Raw genomic sequence first — 22,946 nt, 5'->3', positions numbered from 1 at the left:
TGATCCTGTAAACAGGTCACTGTCATTAGGGCACTATTTCCCCAGCAGGGACTAATACTGTAAACATGTCACTGTCATTAGTGCACTTTATCCCCAGCAGGGACTGATCCTGTAAACATGTCACTGTCATTAGTGCACTTTATCACTAGCAGGAACTGATCCTATAAACATGTTACTGTCATTAGTGCAGTTTATCCCCAGCAGGGACTGATCCTGTAAACATGGCACTGTCATTAATGCACTTTATTCCTAGCAGTGACTGATCCTGTAAACATGTCACTGTCATTAGTGCACTTTATCCCTAGCAGGGACTGATCCTGTAAACATTTCACTGTCTTTAGTGCACTTTATCCCTAGCAGAGACTGATCCTGTAAACATGTCACTGTCATTAGTGCACTTTATCACTAGCAGGAAATGATCCTGTAAACATGACACTGTCATTAGTGCACTTTATACCTAGCAGGGACTGATCCTGTAAACATGTCACTGTCATTAGTGCACTTTATTACTAGCAGGGACTGATCCTGTAAACATGTCACTGTTATTAGTGCACTTTATACCTAACAGTGACTGATCCTGTAAACATGTCACTGTCATTAGTGCACTTTATACCTAGCAGGGACTGATCCTGTAAACATGTCACTGTCATTAGTGCACTTTATCCCTAGCAGGGACTGATCCTGTAAACATGTCACTGTCATTAGTGCACTTTATCCCTAGCAGGGACTGATCCTGTAAACATGTCACTGTCATTAGTGCACTTTATTCCTAGCAGGGACTGATCCTGTAAACATGTCACTGTCATTAGTGTATTTTATCCCTAGCAGGGACGGATCCTGTAAACATGTTGCTGTCATTAGTGTACAGTAATTTATCCCTAGCAGGAACTGATCCTGTAAACATGTTACTGTCATTAGTGCACTTTATCCCTAGCAGGGATTGATCCTGTAAACATGTTACTGTCATTAGTGCACTTTATCCCTAGCAGGGACTGATTCTGTAAACATGTCACTGTCATTAGTGCACTTTATACCTAGCAGGGACTGATCCTGTACACATGTCACTGTCATTAGTGCACTTTATCCATAGCAGGGGCTGATCCTGTAAACATGTTACTGTCATTAGTGCACTTTATACCTAGCAGGGGCTGATCATGTAAACATGTCACTGTCATTAGTGCACTTTATACCTAGCAGGGACTGATCCTGTAAACATGTCACTGTCATTAGTGCACTTTATACCTAGCAGGGACTGATCCTGTAAACATGTCACTGTCATTAGTGCACTTTATACCTAGCAGGGACTGATCCTGTAAACATGTCACTGTCATTAGTGCACTTTATACCTAGCAGGGACTGATCCTGTAAACATTTCACTGTCATTAGTGCACTTTATCCCTAGCAGGGACTGATCCTGTAAACATGTCACTGTCATTACTGCACTTTATCCCTAGCAGGGACTGATCCTGTAAACATGTCACTGTCATTGGTGCATTTTATACCAAGCAGGGGCTGATCCTGTAAACATGTCACTGTCATTAGTGCACTTTATCCCCAGCAGGGACTGATACTGTAAACATGTCGCTGTCATTAGTGCACTTTATCCCTAGCAGTGACGGATCCTTATACATGTCACTGTCATTAGTGGACTTTATCCCCAGCAGGGACTAATACTGTAAACATGAAACTGTCATTAGTGCACTTTATCCCCTGCAGGGACTGATCCTGAAAACATGTCACTGTCATTAGTGCACTTTATCCCTAGCAGAGACTGATCCTGTAAACATGTCACTGTCATTAGTGCACTTTATCAATAGCAGGGAATGATCCTGTAAACAGGTCACTGTCATTAGTGCACATTATCCCTAGCAGGGACTGATCCTGTAAACATGTCACTGTCATTAGTGCATTTTATCCCTAGCAGGGACTGATCCTGTAAACATGTCACTGTCATTAGTGCACTTTATCCCTAGCAGGGACTGATCCTGTAAACATGTCACTGTCATTAGTGCACTTTATACCTAGCAGGGACTGATCCTGTAAACATGTCACTGTCATTAGTGCACTTTATCCCTAGCAGGAACTGATCCTGTAAACATGTCACTGTCATTAGTGCACTTTATTCCTAGCAGGGACTGATCCTGTAAACATGTCACTGTCATTAGTGCACTTTATCCCTAGCAGGGACTGATCCTGTAAACATGTCACTGTCTTTAGTGCACTTTATCCCTAGCAGGGACGGATCCTGTAAACATGTTACTGTCATTAGTGTACAGTACTTTATTCCTAGCAGGAACTGATCCTGTAAACATGTTACTGTCATTAGTGCACTTTATCCCTTGCATGGATTGATCCTGTAAACATTTCACTGTCATTAGTGCACTTTATCTCTAGCAGGAACTGATCCTGTAAACATGTTACTGTCATTAGTGCACTTTATCCCTAGCAGGGACTGATTCTGTAAACATGTCACTGTCATTAGTGCACTTTATCCCTAGCGGGGCTGATCCTGTAAACATGTTACTGTCATTAGTGCACTTTATACCTAGCAGGGGCTGATCATGTAAACATGTCACTGTCATTAGTGCACTTTATACCTAGCAGGGACTGATCCTGTAAACATGTCACTGTCATTAGTGCACTTTATACCTAGCAGGGACTGATCCTGTAAACATGTCACTGTCATTAGTGCACTTTATACCTAGCAGGGACTGATCCTGTAAACATGTCACTGTCATTAGTGCACATTATCCCTAGCAGGGACTGATCCTATAAACATGTCACTGTCATTAGTGCACTTTATCCCTAGCAGTGACTGATCCTGTAAACATGTCACTGTCATTAGTGCACTTTATCCCTAGCAGAGACTGATCCTGTAAACATGTCACTGTCATTAGTGCACTTTATCCCTAGCAGGAACTGATCCTGTAAACATGTTACTGTCATTAGTGCACCTTATCCCTAGCAGGGATTGATCCTGTAAACATCTCACTGTCATTAGTGCACTTTATCTCTAGCAGGAACTGATCCAGTAAACATGTCACTGTCATTAGTGCATTTTATACCTAGCAGGGGCTGATCCTGTAAACATGTCACTGTCATTAGTGCACTTTATCCCTAGCAGGGACTGATCCTGTAAACATGTCACTGTCATTGGTGCATTTTATACCTAGCAGGGGCTGATCCTGTAAACATGTCACTGTCATTAGTGCACTTTATCCCCAGCAGGGACTGATACTGTAAACATGTCACTGTCATTAGTGCACTTTATCCCTAGCAGTGAAGGATCCTGTAAACATTTCACTGTCATTAGTGCACTTTATCCCTAGCAGAGACTGATCCTGTAAACATGTCACTGTCATTAGTGCACTTTATAACTAGCAGGAAATGATCCTGTAAACATGACACTGTCATTAGTACACTTTATACCTAGCAGGGACTGATCCTGTAAACATGTCACTGTCATTAGTGCACTTTATTACTAGCAGGGACTGATCCTGTAAACATGTCACTGTTATTAGTGCACTTTATACCTAACAGTGACTGATCCTGTAAACATGTCACTGTCATTAGTGCACTTTATACCTAGCAGGGACTGATCCTGTAAACATGTCACTGTCATTAGTGCACTTTATCCCTAGCAGGGACTGATCCTGTAAACATGTCACTGTCATTAGTGCACTTTATCCCTAGCAGGGACTGATCCTGTAAACATGTCACTGTCATTAGTGCACTTTATTCCTAGCAGGGACTGATCCTGTAAACATGTCACTGTCATTAGTGTATTTTATCCCTAGCAGGGACAGATCCTGTAAACATGTTGCTGTCATTAGTGTACAGTAATTTATCCCTAGCAGGAACTGATCCTGTAAACATGTTACTGTCATTAGTGCACTTTATCCCTAGCAGGGATTGATCCTGTAAACATGTTACTGTCATTAGTGCACTTTATCCCTAGCAGGGACTGATTCTGTAAACATGTCACTGTCATTAGTGCACTTTATACCTAGCAGGGACTGATCCTGTACACATGTCACTGTCATTAGTGCACTTTATCCATAGCAGGGGCTGATCCTGTAAACATGTTACTGTCATTAGTGCACTTTATACCTAGCAGGGGCTGATCATGTAAACATGTCACTGTCATTAGTGCACTTTATACCTAGCAGGGACTGATCCTGTAAACATGTCACTGTCATTAGTGCACTTTATACCTAGCAGGGACTGATCCTGTAAACATGTCACTGTCATTAGTGCACTTTATACCTAGCAGGGACTGATCCTGTAAACATGTCACTGTCATTAGTGCACTTTATACCTAGCAGGGACTGATCCTGTAAACATTTCACTGTCATTAGTGCACTTTATCCCTAGCAGGGACTGATCCTGTAAACATGTCACTGTCATTACTGCACTTTATCCCTAGCAGGGACTGATCCTGTAAACATGTCACTGTCATTGGTGCATTTTATACCTAGCAGGGACTGATCCTGTAAACATGTCACTGTCATTAGTGCACTTTATCCCTAGCAGGGACTGATCCTGTAAACATGTCACTGTCATTAGTGCACTTTATCCCTAGCAGGGACTGATCCTGTAAACATGTCACTGTCATTAGTGCACTTTATTCCTAGCAGGGACTGATCCTGTAAACATGTCACTGTCATTAGTGTATTTTATCCCTAGCAGGGACAGATCCTGTAAACATGTTGCTGTCATTAGTGTACAGTAATTTATCCCTAGCAGGAACTGATCCTGTAAACATGTTACTGTCATTAGTGCACTTTATCCCTAGCAGGGATTGATCCTGTAAACATGTTACTGTCATTAGTGCACTTTATCCCTAGCAGGGACTGATTCTGTAAACATGTCACTGTCATTAGTGCACTTTATACCTAGCAGGGACTGATCCTGTACACATGTCACTGTCATTAGTGCACTTTATCCATAGCAGGGGCTGATCCTGTAAACATGTTACTGTCATTAGTGCACTTTATACCTAGCAGGGGCTGATCATGTAAACATGTCACTGTCATTAGTGCACTTTATACCTAGCAGGGACTGATCCTGTAAACATGTCACTGTCATTAGTGCACTTTATACCTAGCAGGGACTGATCCTGTAAACATGTCACTGTCATTAGTGCACTTTATACCTAGCAGGGACTGATCCTGTAAACATGTCACTGTCATTAGTGCACTTTATACCTAGCAGGGACTGATCCTGTAAACATTTCACTGTCATTAGTGCACTTTATCCCTAGCAGGGACTGATCCTGTAAACATGTCACTGTCATTACTGCACTTTATCCCTAGCAGGGACTGATCCTGTAAACATGTCACTGTCATTGGTGCATTTTATACCAAGCAGGGGCTGATCCTGTAAACATGTCACTGTCATTAGTGCACTTTATCCCCAGCAGGGACTGATACTGTAAACATGTCGCTGTCATTAGTGCACTTTATCCCTAGCAGTGACGGATCCTTATACATGTCACTGTCATTAGTGGACTTTATCCCCAGCAGGGACTAATACTGTAAACATGAAACTGTCATTAGTGCACTTTATCCCCTGCAGGGACTGATCCTGAAAACATGTCACTGTCATTAGTGCACTTTATCCCTAGCAGAGACTGATCCTGTAAACATGTCACTGTCATTAGTGCACTTTATCAATAGCAGGGAATGATCCTGTAAACAGGTCACTGTCATTAGTGCACATTATCCCTAGCAGGGACTGATCCTGTAAACATGTCACTGTCATTAGTGCATTTTATCCCTAGCAGGGACTGATCCTGTAAACATGTCACTGTCATTAGTGCACTTTATCCCTAGCAGGGACTGATCCTGTAAACATGTCACTGTCATTAGTGCACTTTATACCTAGCAGGGACTGATCCTGTAAACATGTCAATGTCATTAGTGCACTTTATACCTAGCAGGGACTGATTCTGTAAACATGTCACTGTCATAAGTGCACTTTATCCCTAGCAGGGACTGATCCTGTAAACATGTCACTGTCATTAGTGCACTTTATCCCTAGCAGGAACTGATCCTGTAAACATGTCACTGTCATTAGTTCACTTTATTCCTAGCAGGGACTGATCCTGTAAACATGTCACTGTCATTAGTGCACTTTATCCCTAGCAGGGACTGATCCTGTAAACATGTCACTGTCTTTAGTGCACTTTATCCCTAGCAGGGACGGATCCTGTAAACATGTTACTGTCATTAGTGTACAGTACTTTATTCCTAGCAGGAACTGATCCTGTAAACATGTTACTGTCATTAGTGCACTTTATCCCTTGCATGGATTGATCCTGTAAACATTTCACTGTCATTAGTGCACTTTATCTCTAGCAGGAACTGATCCTGTAAACATGTTACTGTCATTAGTGCACTTTATCCCTAGCAGGGACTGATTCTGTAAACATGTCACTGTCATTAGTGCACTTTATCCCTAGCGGGGCTGATCCTGTAAACATGTTACTGTCATTAGTGCACTTTATACCTAGCAGGGGCTGATCATGTAAACATGTCACTGTCATTAGTGCACTTTATACCTAGCAGGGACTGATCCTGTAAACATGTCACTGTCATTAGTGCACTTTATACCTAGCAGGGACTGATCCTGTAAACATGTCACTGTCATTAGTGCACTTTATACCTAGCAGGGACTGATCCTGTAAACATGTCACTGTCATTAGTGCACATTATCCCTAGCAGGGACTGATCCTATAAACATGTCACTGTCATTAGTGCACTTTATCCCTAGCAGTGACTGATCCTGTAAACATGTCACTGTCATTAGTGCACTTTATCCCTAGCAGAGACTGATCCTGTAAACATGTCACTGTCATTAGTGCACTTTATCCCTAGCAGGAACTGATCCTGTAAACATGTTACTGTCATTAGTGCACCTTATCCCTAGCAGGGATTGATCCTGTAAACATCTCACTGTCATTAGTGCACTTTATCTCTAGCAGGAACTGATCCAGTAAACATGTCACTGTCATTAGTGTATTTTATACCTAGCAGGGGCTGATCCTGTAAACATGTCACTGTCATTAGTGCACTTTATCCCTAGCAGGGACTGATCCTGTAAACATGTCACTGTCATTGGTGCATTTTATACCTAGCAGGGGCTGATCCTGTAAACATGTCACTGTCATTAGTGCACTTTATCCCCAGCAGGGACTGATACTGTAAACATGTCACTGTCATTAGTGCACTTTATCCCTAGCAGTGAAGGATCCTTATACATGTCACTGTCATTAGTGCACTTTATCCCCAGCAGGGACTGATACTGTAAACATGTCACTGTCATTAGTGCACTTTATCCCTAGCAGTGACGGATCCTTATACATGTCACTGTCATTAGTGCACTTTATCCCCAGCAGGGACTAATACTGTTAACATGTCACTGTCATTAGTGCACTTTATCCCCAGCAGGGACTGATCCTGTAAACAGGTCACTGTCATTAGTGCACATTATCCCTAGCAGGGACTGATCCTGTAAACATGTCACTGTGATTAGTGCATTTTATCCCTAGCAGGGACTGATCCTGTAAACATGTCACTGTTATTAGTGCACTTTATCCCTAGCAGGGACTGATCCTGTAAACATGCCACTGTCATTAGTGAACTTTATTCTTAGCAGGGACTGATCCTGTAAACATGTTACTGTCATTATTGCACTTCATCACTAGCAGGAACTGATCCTGTAAACATGTTACTGTCATTAGTGCACTTTATCCCCAGCAGGGACTGATCCTGTAAACATGTCACTGTCATTAGTGCACTTTATTCCTAGGAGTGACTGATCCTGCAAACATGTCACTTTCATTAGTGCACTTTATCTCTAGCAGGGACTGATCCTGTAAACATTTCACTGTCATTAGTGCACTTTATCCATAGCAGGGACTGATCCTGTAAACATGTCTCTGTCATTAGTGCACTTTATACCTAGAAGGGACTGATCCTGTAAATATGTCTGTCATTAGTGCACTTTATACCTAGCAGTGACTGATCCTGTAAACATGTCACTGTCATTAGTGCACTTTATACCTAGCAGGGACTGATCCTGTAAACATGTCACTGTCATTAGTGCACTTTATACCTAGCAGGGACTAATCCTGTAAACATGTCACTGTTATTAGTGCACTTTATACCTAACAGGGACTGATCCTGTAAACATGTCACTGTCATTAGTGCACTTTATACCTAGCATGGACTGATCCTGTAAACATGTCACTGTCATTAGTGCACTTTATCCCTAGCAGGGACTGATCCTGTAAACATGTCACTGTCATTAGTGCACTTTATCTCTAGCAGGGACTGATCCTGTAAACATTTCACTGTCATTAGTGCACTATATCCCTAGCAGGGACTGATCCTGTAAACATGTCTCTGTCGTTAGTGCACTTTATCCCTAGCAGTGACTGATCCTGTAAACATGTCACTGTCATTAGTGCACTTTATACCTAGCAGGGACTGATCCTGTAAACATGTCACTGTCATTAGTGCACTTTATACCTAGCAGGGACTGATCCTGTAAACATGTCACTGTTATTAGTGCACTTTATACCTAACAGGGACTGATCCTGTAAACATGTCACTGTCATTAGTGCACTTTATACCTAGCATGGACTGATCCTGTAAACATGTCACTGTCATTAGTGCACTTTATTCCTAGCAGAGACTGATCCTGTAAACATGTCACTGTCATTAGTGCACTTTATCCCTAGCAGTGACGGATCCTGTAAACATGTTACTGTCATTAGTGTACAGTACTTTATTCCTAGCAGGAACTGATCCTGTAAACATGTTACTGTCATTAGTGCACTTTATCCCTAGCAGGGACTGATCCTGTAAACATGTCACTGTCATTAGTGCACTTTATCCCTAGCAGGGACTGATCCTGTAAACAGGTCACTGTCATTAGTGCACATTATCCGTAGCAGGGACTGATCCTGTAAACATGTCACTGTCATTAGTGCATTTTATCCCTATCAGGGACTGATCCTGTAAACATGTCAATGTCATTAGTGCACTTTATCCCTTGCAGGGACTGATCCTGTAAACATGTCACTGTCATTAGTGCACTTTATCCCTAGCAGAGACTGATCCTGTAAACATGTCACTGTTATTACTGCACTTTATCCCTAGCAGGGACTGATCCTGTAAACATGTTACTGTCATTAGTGCACTTTATCACTAGCAGGAACTGATTCTGTAAACATGTTACTGTCATTAGTGCACTTTATCCCCAGGAGGGACTGATCCTGTAAACATGTCTCTGTCATTAGTGCACTTTATCCCTAGCAGTGACTGATCCTGTAAACATGTCACTGTCATTAGTGCACTTTATCTATAGCAGGGGCTGATCCTGTAAACATGTCACTGTCATGAATGCACTTTATCCCTAGCAGGGACTGATCCTGTAAACATGTCACTGTCATTAGTGTACTTTATCCCTAGTAGGGACTGATCCTGTAAACATGTCATTGGCATTAGTGCACTTTATCCCTAGCAGGGACTGATCCTGTAAGCATGTCACTGTCATTAGTGGACTTTATCCCTAGCAGGGACTGATCATGTAAACAGGTCACTGTTATTAGTGCACTTTATACCTAGCAGGGACTGATCCTGTAAGCATGTCACTGTCATTAGTGGACATGTACATAGTGTATCATTTTATTCCTGCCTTATACTCACATCCTGACGAAGAGAGACTGCTTAGCTGCCAGCCCGGGGGATGAATACTTTTCCACAAGAGCCAGGGTGCTAAAACCAAACTTGTGAATGGGTTCATTGGAATCCAAGGGTGGAAAATCTGTGTCCACTTCTCCATCATCCTCAGCAATGTGCAGACAGAATGAATCCACATTATCACTAAAAGAAAGATCAGTGTTACTGGATACTGTATATACAAACCCCTATAATATTAGTCCTTTGAGCCACCCGCTACTCCCCTAAAGTCACATATTATTTTAGTAATTTCTGCCATACACTTCCGATAAAAAAAATACCAGTAAACATCATTCTTTATACATTATCTGGCACAAATACAAAGATACTTTTCAAACCACGTCATACACATTTCCCCATCTGGTTTTGTCAACAATGTGATGGCAACTAAGTCTAACAACTAATTACAATTGATAGTTTTACTAATTAAATAGTGTCAGACTTAACAAATCTATCTGAGATCAAAACAACACAAAAATGTTATCTTCATTTTATTAATAATCCTGCATAATGTATACGCCAAAAAAATACGTCATCATAAATCTTATTAAAGGGACACTCAAGTCAAAATTAAACTGTCATGATTCAGATACAGCGTACAATTTTAAACAACTTTCCAATTTACTTCCATTAACAAAATATGCACAGTCTTATATATTTACACGGAGGCACCAGCTACTACTGAGCATGTGCAGGAATTCATATAATATACATATATGCATTTGTGATTGGCTGATGGCTGTCACATGATATCGGGGGAGTGGAAATAGATATAACTAAAGTTTGTGGGGGGAAAATCTACTAATAATTTGAAGTTCAGTGTTTTTTATAGTGCATTTGTTGATTACGTACATCTACTGTATTTGCTGGTACTTTAACAAATCACATTAATTCAGATGTCACAAAAACATAAATTATGCTTACCTGATTATTTCCTTTTCTTCAGACGGAAAGAGTCCACAGCTGCATTCATTACTTTTGGGAAATTCAGAACCTGGCCACTAGGAGGCGGCAAAGAAACCCCAGCCAAAGGCTTAAATACCTCTCCCACATCCCACATACCCCAGTCATTCTGCCGAGGAACAAGGAACAGTGGAAGAAGCATAGGGTGAAAAAGGTGCCAGAAGAATAAAAATAATCGACACCCTCTAAAAAATTACGGGCGTGGAGCTGTGGACTCTTTCCGTCTGAAGAAAAGGTAATTATCAGGTAAGCATAATTTATGTTTTTCTTCATTAACGGAAAGAGTCCACAGCTGTTTTCATTACTTTTGGGAAAACAATACCCAAGCTATAGAGGACACTGAATGCTAAAATGGGAGGGTACAAAATGCGGCCCATTCTGAGGGCACCAAGCCTAAAACCCTTACACCAGAAACCCCAGTTTCGTCCGAAGCCGAGGAAAATCTAGAAAAATTTTGAAAAAGGAAAAAGCTCAAGGACACAGATCCACAAACAGACCATAAGCCTTGCTAGAGACCGCAGGAACTAGACTCGACTGAGCTAACAGTCTCCAAGAGACACCATCAACAGCCAGTCGGTGTCCAAACAACAACCCGCCTTACTAAAGAAAGGGATCAAAGAGCCATAAGCTCCTAAAATGAGAAAGACACGAAGAAGCCATAGAGGATTCCAGAAAACTTACATAGGGTACAACAAAAACCCTAAATAGGTCCCAAACAAACCTCAAGGAACGCAGGTCGAGAAACCTCGAGGCCAAGCCAACTGAGACCCCACCGGTCTCGCAGAACAAAGAGGGCAGCTCCCAACCCTAATTGCTCAAATATCAATGGGATCAAGACCCCGAGATTTAAAAAGAGAAGAAATCTTCCCTAACCAAAACCCTAGAAGGTAACGGAAGACTGAAGCCCCATAAACCATTAGGGACTGTTCAGAATATCCAAATCCTGCGCAGCAACTCAGAAAGGGAATACCCTGACGGCAACCCCTGAGGACTAGACAAGCAAATGGAAACAGATAAAGTTAGGGACAATCCTAATCAACAGCTTGCTAGGCATCCAGCCAACCAGCAGACACAGCCAGTCCTTTCTACAAAATCCAGAACGTGGAAAAGAAACAGAGCCCCTCAAGGAAGGCTCATCGAACCTTGAAGAATCGAGGACAAAAATTGCAGAGCAACAGATCTCAAAACCTGCTCCAACGCCCGACTAGCCCAAGTGACGGGCATGTCTGATAGACAGGGGTAACAAAACAACCCCAACACCAAACCCTGTAGGGAATGGAAAAAAATGCTACAGGGCTGTGCAGGGATCTTAACCCATGGCTCTGTGCATTACTACTCTCTTTGTTTATATGTTGAGCCACAGACAATTCTCCCACAGAGCTCAGGTGTGCTAGCACACCTTCAAGGAGCGAATCACTGCAGCTGATTTCAAACTGCAAACCCCCCGCTTGGTAGGCAGCTAAGATAACCTACAGGGTATGGAAAAATGCAAATAGATCCGAAAAAAGGACCTGGCACAACTGTCCTCGAAAGTCTTGACACAAGGGGGGGTATTTATCAAGCCGTCAACCTCAAATACGTGGAATTCCGCAGCGTATTTGTGGCGAGACTGATTCGCCTTAGTTATCAAAGGCTAGAGACCGGCAAAAGTAGAATTTTGTGACGTAAACTTCGATCCGCCGGACTCAGTCCGACACAGATCAATTCTTACGTCACTCCAGATGTTCCACACACAATCTGACTACTTTTGCTAGTTATCAAAAAACTAGCAGGTACGCTCGGCACTTTTACGGCCCAGCGTACCTGGTTTTCAAACCGCCACCCTGGAGGCGGCGGATCCCATAGGAATCAATGGGAGTCTGACCATAGCGAAAGTACAAGTTCGCTGTTGCCAGACATCCCATTGATTCCTATGGGAGCTGTCTACACCTAACACCCTAACATGTACCCCGAGTCTAAACACCCCTAATCTGTCCCCCCCCTACACTGCCGCAACTAAATAAAATGATTAACCCCTAAACCGCCACTCACGGAGCCCACCGCAAGCTACTCTATACATATTAACCCCTAAACCGCCGCTCCCTGACCCTGCCGCAACCTATTTTAAATTTATTAACCCCTAATCTGCCCCCCCTACACCGTCGCCACCTATAATAAATTTATTAACCCCTATCCTGCCCCCCACTACACCGCCGCCACTATAATAAAATTATTAACCCCTAAACCTAAGTCTAACACTAACCCTAACAACCCCCTAACTTAAATATTAATTAAATAAATCTAAATCATATTTCTATTATGAACTAAATTAATCCTATTTAAAACTAAATACTTACCTTTAAAATAAACCCTAATATAGCTACAATATAAATAATAATTATATTGTAGCTATCTTAGGATTTATTTTTATTTTACAGGTACCTTTCAATTTATTCTAACTAGGTAGAATAGCTATTAAATAGTTATTAACTATTTAATAGCTTACTTAGCTAAAATAAAGAGAAATGTACCTGTAAACTAAAAACTAACCTAAGTTACAATTACACCTAACACTACACTATACTTTAATAAATTATTCCTATTTAAAACTAAATACTTACCTGTAAAATAAACCCTAAGATAGCTACAATATAATTAATAATTACATTGTAGATATCTTAGGATTTATATTTATTTTACAGGTAACTTTGTATTTATTTTAGCTAGTTAGAATAGTTATTAAATAGTTATTAACTATTTAATAACTACCTAGCTAAAATAAATACAAAATTACCTGTAAAATAAATCCTAACCTAAGTTACAATTAAACCTAACACTACACTATCATTAAATAAATTAAATAAATTAACTACAAATAACTACAATTAAATACAATTACATAAACTAACTAAAGTACAAAAAATAAAAAAAGCTAAGTTACAAAAAATAAAAAAAATAAGTTACAAACATTTAAAAAAATATTACAACAATTTTAACCTACTTACACCTAATCTAAGCCCCCTAATAAAATAACAAACCCCCCCCAAAATAAAAAAATGCCCTACCCTATTCAACATTAAAAAAGTTCAAAGCTCTTTTACCTTACCAGCCCTTAAAAGGGCCTTTTGTGGGGGCATGCCCCAAAGAATTCAGCTCTTTTGCCTGTAAAAGAAAAATACAACCCCCCCCCCCAAATTAAAACCCACCACCCACATACCCCTAATCTAACCCAAACCCCCCTTAAAATAACCTAACACTAATCCCCTGAAGATCATCCTACCTTTAGTCGTCTTCACTCAGCCGAGCCACCGATGGAACTGAAGAGGAGACCCGGACCGGCAGAAGTGATCATCCAAGGGGCGCTGAAGAAATCTTCTATCCGATGAAGTGATCCTCCAAGCGGCGCTGAAGAAATCTTCCATCCGGGCGATGTCATCTTCCAAGAGGCGCTGAAGAAGTCTTCTATCCGGGCGAGGTCATCTTCGAAGCCGGGTCTTGAATCTTCATCCCGCCGTTGCGGAACATCCTTCTTTCCCGACGGACTACCGACGAATGAAGGCTCCTTTAAGGGACGTCATCCAAGATGGCGTCCCTTCAATTCCGATTGGCTGATAGGATTCTATCAGCCAATCGAAATTAAGGTAGGAAAAATCTGATTGGCTGATTGAATCAGCCAATCAGATTCAAGTTCAATCCGATTGGCTGATCCAGTCAGCCAATCAGATTGAGCTCGCATTCTATTGGCTGTTCCGATCAGCCAATAGAATGCGAGCTCAATCTGATTGGCTGACTAGATCAGCCAATCGGATTGAACTTGAATCTGATTGGCTGATTCAATCAGCCAATCAGATTTTTCCTACCTTAATTCCGATTGGCTGATAGAATCCTATCAGCCAATCGGAATTGAAGGCACGCCATCTTGGATGAGGTCCCTTAAAGGAGCCTTCATTCGTCGTTAGTCCTTCAGGAAATAAGGATGTTCCGTGTCGGCGGGATGAAGATTCAAGACCCGGCTTCGAAGATGACCTCGCCCGGATAGAAGACTTCTTCAGCGCCTCTTGGAAGATGACATCGCCAGGATGGAAGATTTCTTCAGCGCCGCTTGGAGGATCACTTCATCGGATGGAAGATTTCTTCAGCGCCCCTTGGATGATCACTTCTGCCGGTCCGGGTCTCCTCTTCAGTTCCATCGGTGGCTCGGCTGAGTGAAGATGACTAAAGGTAGGATGATCTTCAGGGGATTAGTGTTAGGTTATTTTAAGGGGGGTTTGGGTTAGATTAGGGGTATGTGGGTGGTGGGTTTTAATTTGGGGGGGGGTTGTATTTTTCTTTTACAGGCAAAAGAGCTGAATTCTTTGGGGCTGGTAAGGTAAAAGAGCTTTGAACTTTTTTAATGTAGAATAGGGTAGGGCATTTTTTTATTTTGGGGGGGTTTGTTATTTTATTAGGGGGCTTAGATTAGGTGTAAGTATCTTAAAATTGTTGTAATATTTTTTTAAATGTTTGTAACTTATTTTTTTTATAACTTAGCTTTTTTTATTTTTTGTACTTTAGTTAGTTTATGTAATTGTATTTAATTGTAGTTATTTGTAGTTAATTTATTTAATTTATTTAATGATAGTGTAGTGTTAGGTTTAATTGTAACTTAGGTTAGGATTTATTTTACAGGTAATTTTGTATTTATTTTAGCTAGGTAGTTATTAAATAGTTAATAACTATTTAATAACTATTCTAACTAGCTAAAATAAATACAAAGTTACCTGTAAAATAAATATAAATCCTAAGATATCTACAATGTAATTATTAATTATATTGTAGCTATCTTAGGGTTTATTTTACAGGTAAGTATTTAGTTTTAAATAGGAATAATTTATTAAAGTATAGTGTAGTGTTAGGTGTAATTGTAACTTAGGTTAGTTTTTAGTTTACAGGTTAATTTCTCTTTATTTTAGCTAGGTAAGCTATTAAATAGTTAATAACTATTTAATAGCTATTGTACCTAGTTAAAATAAATTGAAAGGTACCTGTAAAATAAAAATAAATCCCAAGATAGCTACAATATAATTATTATTTATATTGTAGCTATATTAGGGTTTATTTTATAGGTAAGTATTTAGTTTTAAATAGGATTAACTTAGTTAATAATAGAAATATGATTTAGATTTATTTAATTAATATTTAAGTTAGGGGGGTGTTAGGGTTAGTGTTAGACTTAGGTTTAGGGGTTAATAATTTTATTACAGTGGCGGCGGTGTAGTGGGGGGCAGGATAGGGGTTAATAAATTTATTATAGGTGGCGACGGTGTAGGGGGGGCAGGATTGGGGTTAATAAATTTAATATAGGTTGCGGCGGGTTCAGGGAGCGGCGGTTTAGGGGTTAAACTATTTATTTGCGGCGCGTTGCGGGATCAGCAGGATAGGGGTTAATAACTTTATTATAGAGGGCGACGGTATAGGGGGGGCAGGATAGGGGTTACTAGGTATAATGTAGGTGGCAGCGGTGTCCGGGAGCGGCGGTTTAGGGGTTAATACATTTATAAGACTTGCGGCGGGGTCTAGGAGAGGCGGTTTAGGGGTTAGTAACTTTATTTAGTTGCGGGGGGCTCCGGGGGCGCCGGTATAGGGGGTAGAACAGTGTAGTTTAGTGTGAGTGCTTAGTGACAGGCTAGCAAGAAAGCTGTCAAACAGCCGAAGAGCAGCGAGATCGGATGAGTGATAACTCTCACAGTCCGCTGCTCATCGCCCCGCGGCTTTTTGACAGCTTTACTTGATAACTTAGGCAAATTTTTTCAGGTCCGCGGCGGCGATGTGAGGCGAGCTTAGGCGGGCGCATTGGGCCGGCGAAGGCAGGAAAGTTGACACGTTGATAACTACCCCCCAAGTAGTCTACTTTCCAACAGCTGTTCAAATAGCCACAAAGCAGCAGATTGCAGCCTACTAAAAAAAAAAGCACCCGTTCTGAAAACAAGTGCTTTTACAAGAGTTGAAGAGGGACCCGAGTACACAACTCCTCCTGCCCCAAGGCATAACCATAATCCATAAATAGCCAAGCAGAGATAGGGAAAAATCATCAGCAGCTGGATTCAAACTCCCTCTAGTGCAGAGCTTTCCAAACTGTGTGTCGTGACACATTAGTGTGTCGGCAGCAGTGTGTAGGTGTGTCCCAGCTTCAGCACAAATTTTTTTAAATTTTTTTTTTTTACATTTTATTTTTAGTTTCCAACTTTCCGCCTGCCTGCTATGCATATCACGTGGTTGACACGTGATTGATACCTAGTGGGTCACAGTTCATCTTAAACTATTTTTGCAGCTCAGCGGGAACTGAAACTTTTCCCATTGGTGGCACATTGGCTCCTGACTGCACATGCAATCTCCTCAATCGGCTCGTGACTGCATGTGTAGTCAGTGAGTGGGACAGCAGAGTGTTTGCAGCGCGGTCAGTAGTCAATCGGACTCGCAGAGGGCGGCAGCATAAACGCTGAGCTGAAGTCAGAAGTCAAATTTTTTTTTTGCAGCTAGCTCCCAGTAGTGCATTGCTGCTCCTGCTCTTGATATATGGATAGGAAGTGGAAGCTTAAAAATGCTTGATGATGAAATGCGAATGTCTTTATCTAATATTCCAGGAGGATTGGTGGGAATTGGCGCTTATATCAACCCTATTGTCAAGTATAAAAGGGTCTCTCTCTAAGAACCCTGAAGAGGATAGTAAGATAATTTTAGCGGAAATACTGGCGCTGGAAGCAAGGGTAACACAAAAGTATAAGGGTAACCTAATAGGGTCTACCTTTTCAGAATAATCTTGATATGTGGAACATATGTATAAGTATGCAAAAAATAATAATAACCTAATAGATATCTAAAAAATATCTAAAAATATTTAATAAGTATAAAATTACAATATGTAGTGATGGGATAAGTTAAACACAATCAAGTCATAAAAATCAGTAGGTATATATACTAAAGAGTAATTAATGAGGCCCTTTAAATTAGTTCGAAAAAAAAACATACAGAAAGGGGACAGATTAACCACAAATCTATATATATATATATATATATATATATATATATATATATATATATATATATATATATATATATATATATACACTGTTACCAAAATTCTAGTAGAATACGGTAAAATATACTTAAATAAGTATAAAATCTAAATAGCGTGATATAAATACTAAAACAGTAGAAATAAAAAAGATAGAAATAAAAACAGAGAAAACAACTGGACGTCCAGCGTTAAAACCTACGTGCCTAAAATCTGAGGGGTCAAAACTGCAGTACCCTGAAAGTGCACTATTATAAAAGAAATCACTCAATAGATGATCTTACTGGGTAGCATTGGATCAAACTAGTGGGCGAGTGAGGTACCTTGCGCTATTCTGTGAATCACAGATTAGATATTATTCGTCCTGTATGTGGGTGGTATTCTGAAAGTGGGCGTGTGCTCTTAGCGTAATCCGCTTACATCACTCTTTTTCTTCTAAAAATGTCCAGCTGATTTCAGGAGGAAAAGAATATAGACGATCTCCGGAATATTAGCAATCCTTTAAATGAACTATAGCTGTAAGTTGAAGGTACTCTTACTCCGTGGTGCTCTGTGCAGGTGGTAGATCATCTGGTGGTTATTTAGTTCGTAGAATGGTGCGCTCCCTCAGTTCGTAGAATGGTGCGTTTCTCCCCTCACTTGGGGCTTTTTAAAAAAAAAAAGCCCCAAGTGAGGGGAGAAACGCGTTGATGATTGTGTCTCATTTCCTACAAGAAAAACTACTGCTAAACTGAACTCCTCTAAGGTTTGTGAACTAGATACAGCCGTCTAAAGGAGCGCTATCGTGTTGAAAAGCCCACAAGACAACAACAGCCGCCTGGCTTACTACTCCCAAGGTTTGTGAATTTGAATACAGCCTTCTGAGGGAGCGCACCATTCTACGAACTGAATAACCACCAGATGATCTACCACCTGCACAGAGCACCATGGAGTAAGAGTTCCTTCAAGTTACAGCTATAGTTCATTTAAAGGATTGCTAATATTCCGGAGATCGTCTATATTCTTTTCCTCCTGAAATCAGCTGGACATTTTTAGAAGAAAAAGGGTGATGTTAGCGGATTACGCTAAGAGCACACGCCCACTTTCAGAATACCACCCACATACAGGACAAATAATATCTAATCTGTGATTCACAGAATAGCGCAAGGTACCTCACTCGCCCACTAGTTTGATCCAATGCTACCCAGTAAGATCATCTATTAAACAAGTGATTTCTTTTATAATAGTGCACTTTCAGGGTACTGCAGTTTTGACCCCTCAGATTTTAGGCACGTAGGTTTTAACGCTGGACGTCAAGTTGTTTTCTCTGTTTTTATTTCTATCTTTTTTATTTCTACTGTTTTAGTATTTATATCACGCTATTTAGATTTTATACTTTAAGTATATTTTACCGTATTCTACTAGAATTCTGGTAACAGTGTATAGATTTGTGGTTAATCTCTCCCCTTTCTGTATGTTTTTTTTTAACTAATTTAAAGGGCCTCATTAATTACTCTTTAGTATATATACCTACTGATTTTTATGACTTGATTGTGTTTAACTTATCCCATCACTACATATTGTAATTTTATACTTATTAAATATTTTTAGATATTTTTTAGATATCTATTAGGTTATTATTATTTTTTGCATACTTATACATATGTTCCACATATCACGATTATTCTGAAAAGGTAGACCCTATTAGGTTACCCTTATACTTTTGTGTTACCCTTGCTTCCAGCGCCAGTATTTCCGCTTTAATTTATCTAATATTCCACCAAATATTCAGAAACTGTGTTCATCCCATCAACCTCATACAACCCATTAAAATAGTAGGTAGCTATTGGTGATGTTAAACTTTTTTTTTAATTCTTGCACATACATACTGTTACTTGTAAATACATTTAGTTATTATATTATTTATGTATGTGTCCGTATCTCTTAAAACAAGTTACTTTAACCTCCTGTTTGCTGGTACAACCAAATAACTGTGTCGCGATATGACGTAGGTCTGAAAAGTGTGTCACCAGCATGAAAAGTTTGGAAAGCAATGCTCTAGTGGCTAGGTGGTTTAAGCCATCTACTAGACCACTAGCACTGGCCATCTCCAGAGAGAGGAAATCCCACTGCTGAAGGAGACAATCTCCCCCCTGAAAGGGAGGGCCCATAAGAAACAGCCTGCATGCCCTCAAGGACATGAAAACCTTAGGCTAATCAGTCAAAGACTGAATGAGAATCATCCAGATTACCACTGATGACACAATCAGAAAAGAACTCCCCATAAAAAACGGAGCACACTCATGACAAATCAGTCCCCAATGGAAACTGGGTCGTCCTGAACCAGACTACAGGATCATAATTCCATAAAGATCCAACATAAGGACCCTAGAACTGGAACCTAGAGCCATCGGAAATGAACAATCCCTCCAGTGAGCACAAGATTACTCCGTCTGAGGATTCAGACATCACAGGGGATGATATCCGAGTTAGGCCGGCAAAACAAAACAAACTCATTCATAAAAAACCCAGACCAAGAGGAAGAGAATGCCCCTAGCAGGAGGCTAACTCCCCACCAACAAGGTGCTAGGTCATAGTCACTCTAGAACACAAAAGGCCCCAAGGACTACCTTCACAAAGTCCAAGCTAAGGGAACAACAAGTAGTCTCCATAATCTTAGTTATTAACCTTTCAGAGGACCACCCCAAAGAAGAAAAATGCAGAGCATCCCGATACAGGCAGAACATCCCCAAAACGAAAACAGGGAAGCAAAAGACAACTGATCATCTAATATGGAACTACGAACTCCTGGGCCTCAACTACCGTCAAGAAAAACCAGACGAAGTCCCAACAGTCTCGACCCGCAGGAAAAGATTTCCAGAGGGAATAAGTCCCAAAAGGACAATCCCAAAGAACCTTGACAGGCAAAACCACCAGGAACTGGCTGCATGAAGGACCTAAAAACCTTGAACTTCTAACCCACAACGTGAAGGAACACTCTGGATCCCGAGTCAGAACCCACAGAGAATTTCGTAGTGGATCTCAACGGAGTCCCAGCCACTAGATTGAAAGGTTAATGAGGACCAAACACGAGCCTCCATGCCCCTAGACAAACCATGGACCATGAAATCCTCTCAGAATGCTAGATCCCGAGGAACGGAGCACTCTAAAACGGCATTCGGAAAATAACTGATGGACCTGTATCACCTGGGCCAATTCATATTCTTCACAAGAAGTAGAATTAGAATCAGGGACATCCGTCTCCAAAACATCAGAATCCTCCATAACTGGGATATTGATAAAAACTGGACCAATAATAAAAATGTAAACAGAACCTTACACCCCCAATGGCTGGGGAACTCACCACCTCCTATGAACCAGACACCAGCTAAACAGAATTTCTTCCTTCGCCACACGGTCAGGAATGTGGAAATGGAGAGCCCAAAACATGACCACGCCGGTCACAAGGTGTTCCATGCAGTCCATGAAAAAGCGCGCCCGACCGTAAAGGCCGCATCACTTACAATAGACCTTTATGTTCCGAAATAACCATGAGCCCTAGTAACACTACACATTAGCAGACAGAATCATATAACAAACATGATTAAAAACCTCCCTGTTCAATAATCCCCCTTAGCAGACATTAACCCTCGATTCCAAGATACAAAAGGAGCCTCACTGAGACCCTGTAGTTAAGATAGTTCCACAAGGCTATAGCCCCTCGGATAACTGTTGTATTTATTACCAAACATCCATGATGAAATAAAATTAAACAATCTTACCGGAATATGCACCGTGGAACAGGAACACGGCCCTTCAAGTGTGTGACAGATAGTAGCGTCGCTTGAGAGAAGAAAGCAGGCAGCGAAACTTGTCAACGCTGATAGCTTGTGGAGCTGTTAATCTGAGTCGAGATGGTTTCGCAGGAAGACTATCCCTGCATCTACGGACTGCATCTACGGACTTTCTTCCATGCTCTCACTGAGAGGCTGACAGGACTACTTAAAACTCCAGTCCCATTCCGAAGAGTACTACCCTCCATAAGAGACTATCGAAAACTTCTGACACTTCTCTGCAAACCTCCTGAGAAAGGCAAAGAATGACTGGGGGATGTGGGAGGTATTTAAGCCTTTGGCTGGGGTGTCTTTGCCTCCTCCTGGTGGCAAGGTTCTGAATTTCCCAAAAGTAATAAATGCAGCTGTGGACTCTTTCCGTTAATGAAGAAAATATTATTACATCCAATGTTATATTGAAACCATTGTATTGATGTGTATGCAATGTGAAAATTCAAAATACCTCGCATTTATCCAAAATTTAATCTCTATCCCCACCCCGGTCTTAATACATGTTAAAGAAATTGAAAATTTTCAATTCCACATATACTGAAATGTTTAGATAAAGTTGTGGTAAACAGAGGGTCCTCAATGTTGCATAAGTGTTCCAATATTTTTCGTTGTACGACACACATATTGGATCCAACACAAACTGCAAGTAACTGAGAAAACAATATACCTGGTATTGCCGTTGAAGCAAAACTGTTGCCAAAACTAAATAATAACAAGATTTACAAATCTTAACAGCTTCTTCTTATAAAAGAACTAAACACTGGAATCCCGACGCACCCTCCATCTTTCCTGCCTTGTGTTTAAGAGCCTTTCTGGAGAGCTCCCACCCTACCTGAGCAAAATGCTCTTCCCGGCTATTCCCACCTCCTATAACCTCCAATCCAGTACCAGCACATTATTTCGCTTGCCTCAATACAAAAAGAAAGCAGCTCGATCCTCCTTTTCCTACAGAGCGCCTCAATTATGGAACGACCTCCCGCACACTTTAAAACCTTCCCCAAGCCTATATATCTATACATCTCAAAACAGAATGCACCTGTCATGGTTGATTATATATTTCCTACCTGTTCTATGTTAAATTTTTGCATATTTTGTGTATTATTATTGTTTTTGAATTTTATTGTACCCTATTGTATCAATGCAATATTTTGTGGACCCAGGACATACTTGAAAACGAGAGAAATCTCAATGTATCCTTCCTGGTAAAATATTTTATAAATAAATAAATATACAACTATATTCCAGTCTAACCATGCCCCTAGTATCTAAATAAAAAAAAAAGATCAGTTTGAACAAAAAGCAGTAATATTTAGCTATAAGTTAGCCCTGCCACTCATTTACAGACTGATCTTTCATTTTTGGACAAAAAATACAATT

At 40.6% G+C, this 22,946-nt stretch overlaps 1 protein-coding gene across 1 annotated transcript in view; it reads right to left on the bottom strand.

Moving 5' to 3' along the window:
* Positions 1-22,946, bottom strand: part of MAPKAP1 (MAPK associated protein 1) — a 451,857-nt gene that overhangs the window by 207,723 nt on the left and 221,188 nt on the right. Inside the window, exon 6 of the mRNA XM_053695639.1 lies at positions 9,717-9,893. Coding sequence (XP_053551614.1) covers positions 9,717-9,893 — 177 coding nt within the window. The remainder of the gene's footprint in view (positions 1-9,716; positions 9,894-22,946) is intronic.

Source organism: Bombina bombina, chromosome 12 (genome assembly GCF_027579735.1).
Source record: "Bombina bombina isolate aBomBom1 chromosome 12, aBomBom1.pri, whole genome shotgun sequence".
In the NCBI taxonomy this organism is placed as follows: domain Eukaryota; kingdom Metazoa; phylum Chordata; class Amphibia; order Anura; family Bombinatoridae; genus Bombina; species Bombina bombina.
Note: the sequence above shows the minus strand (reverse complement) of the source record. Positions and strands in the feature narration are given on the sequence as shown.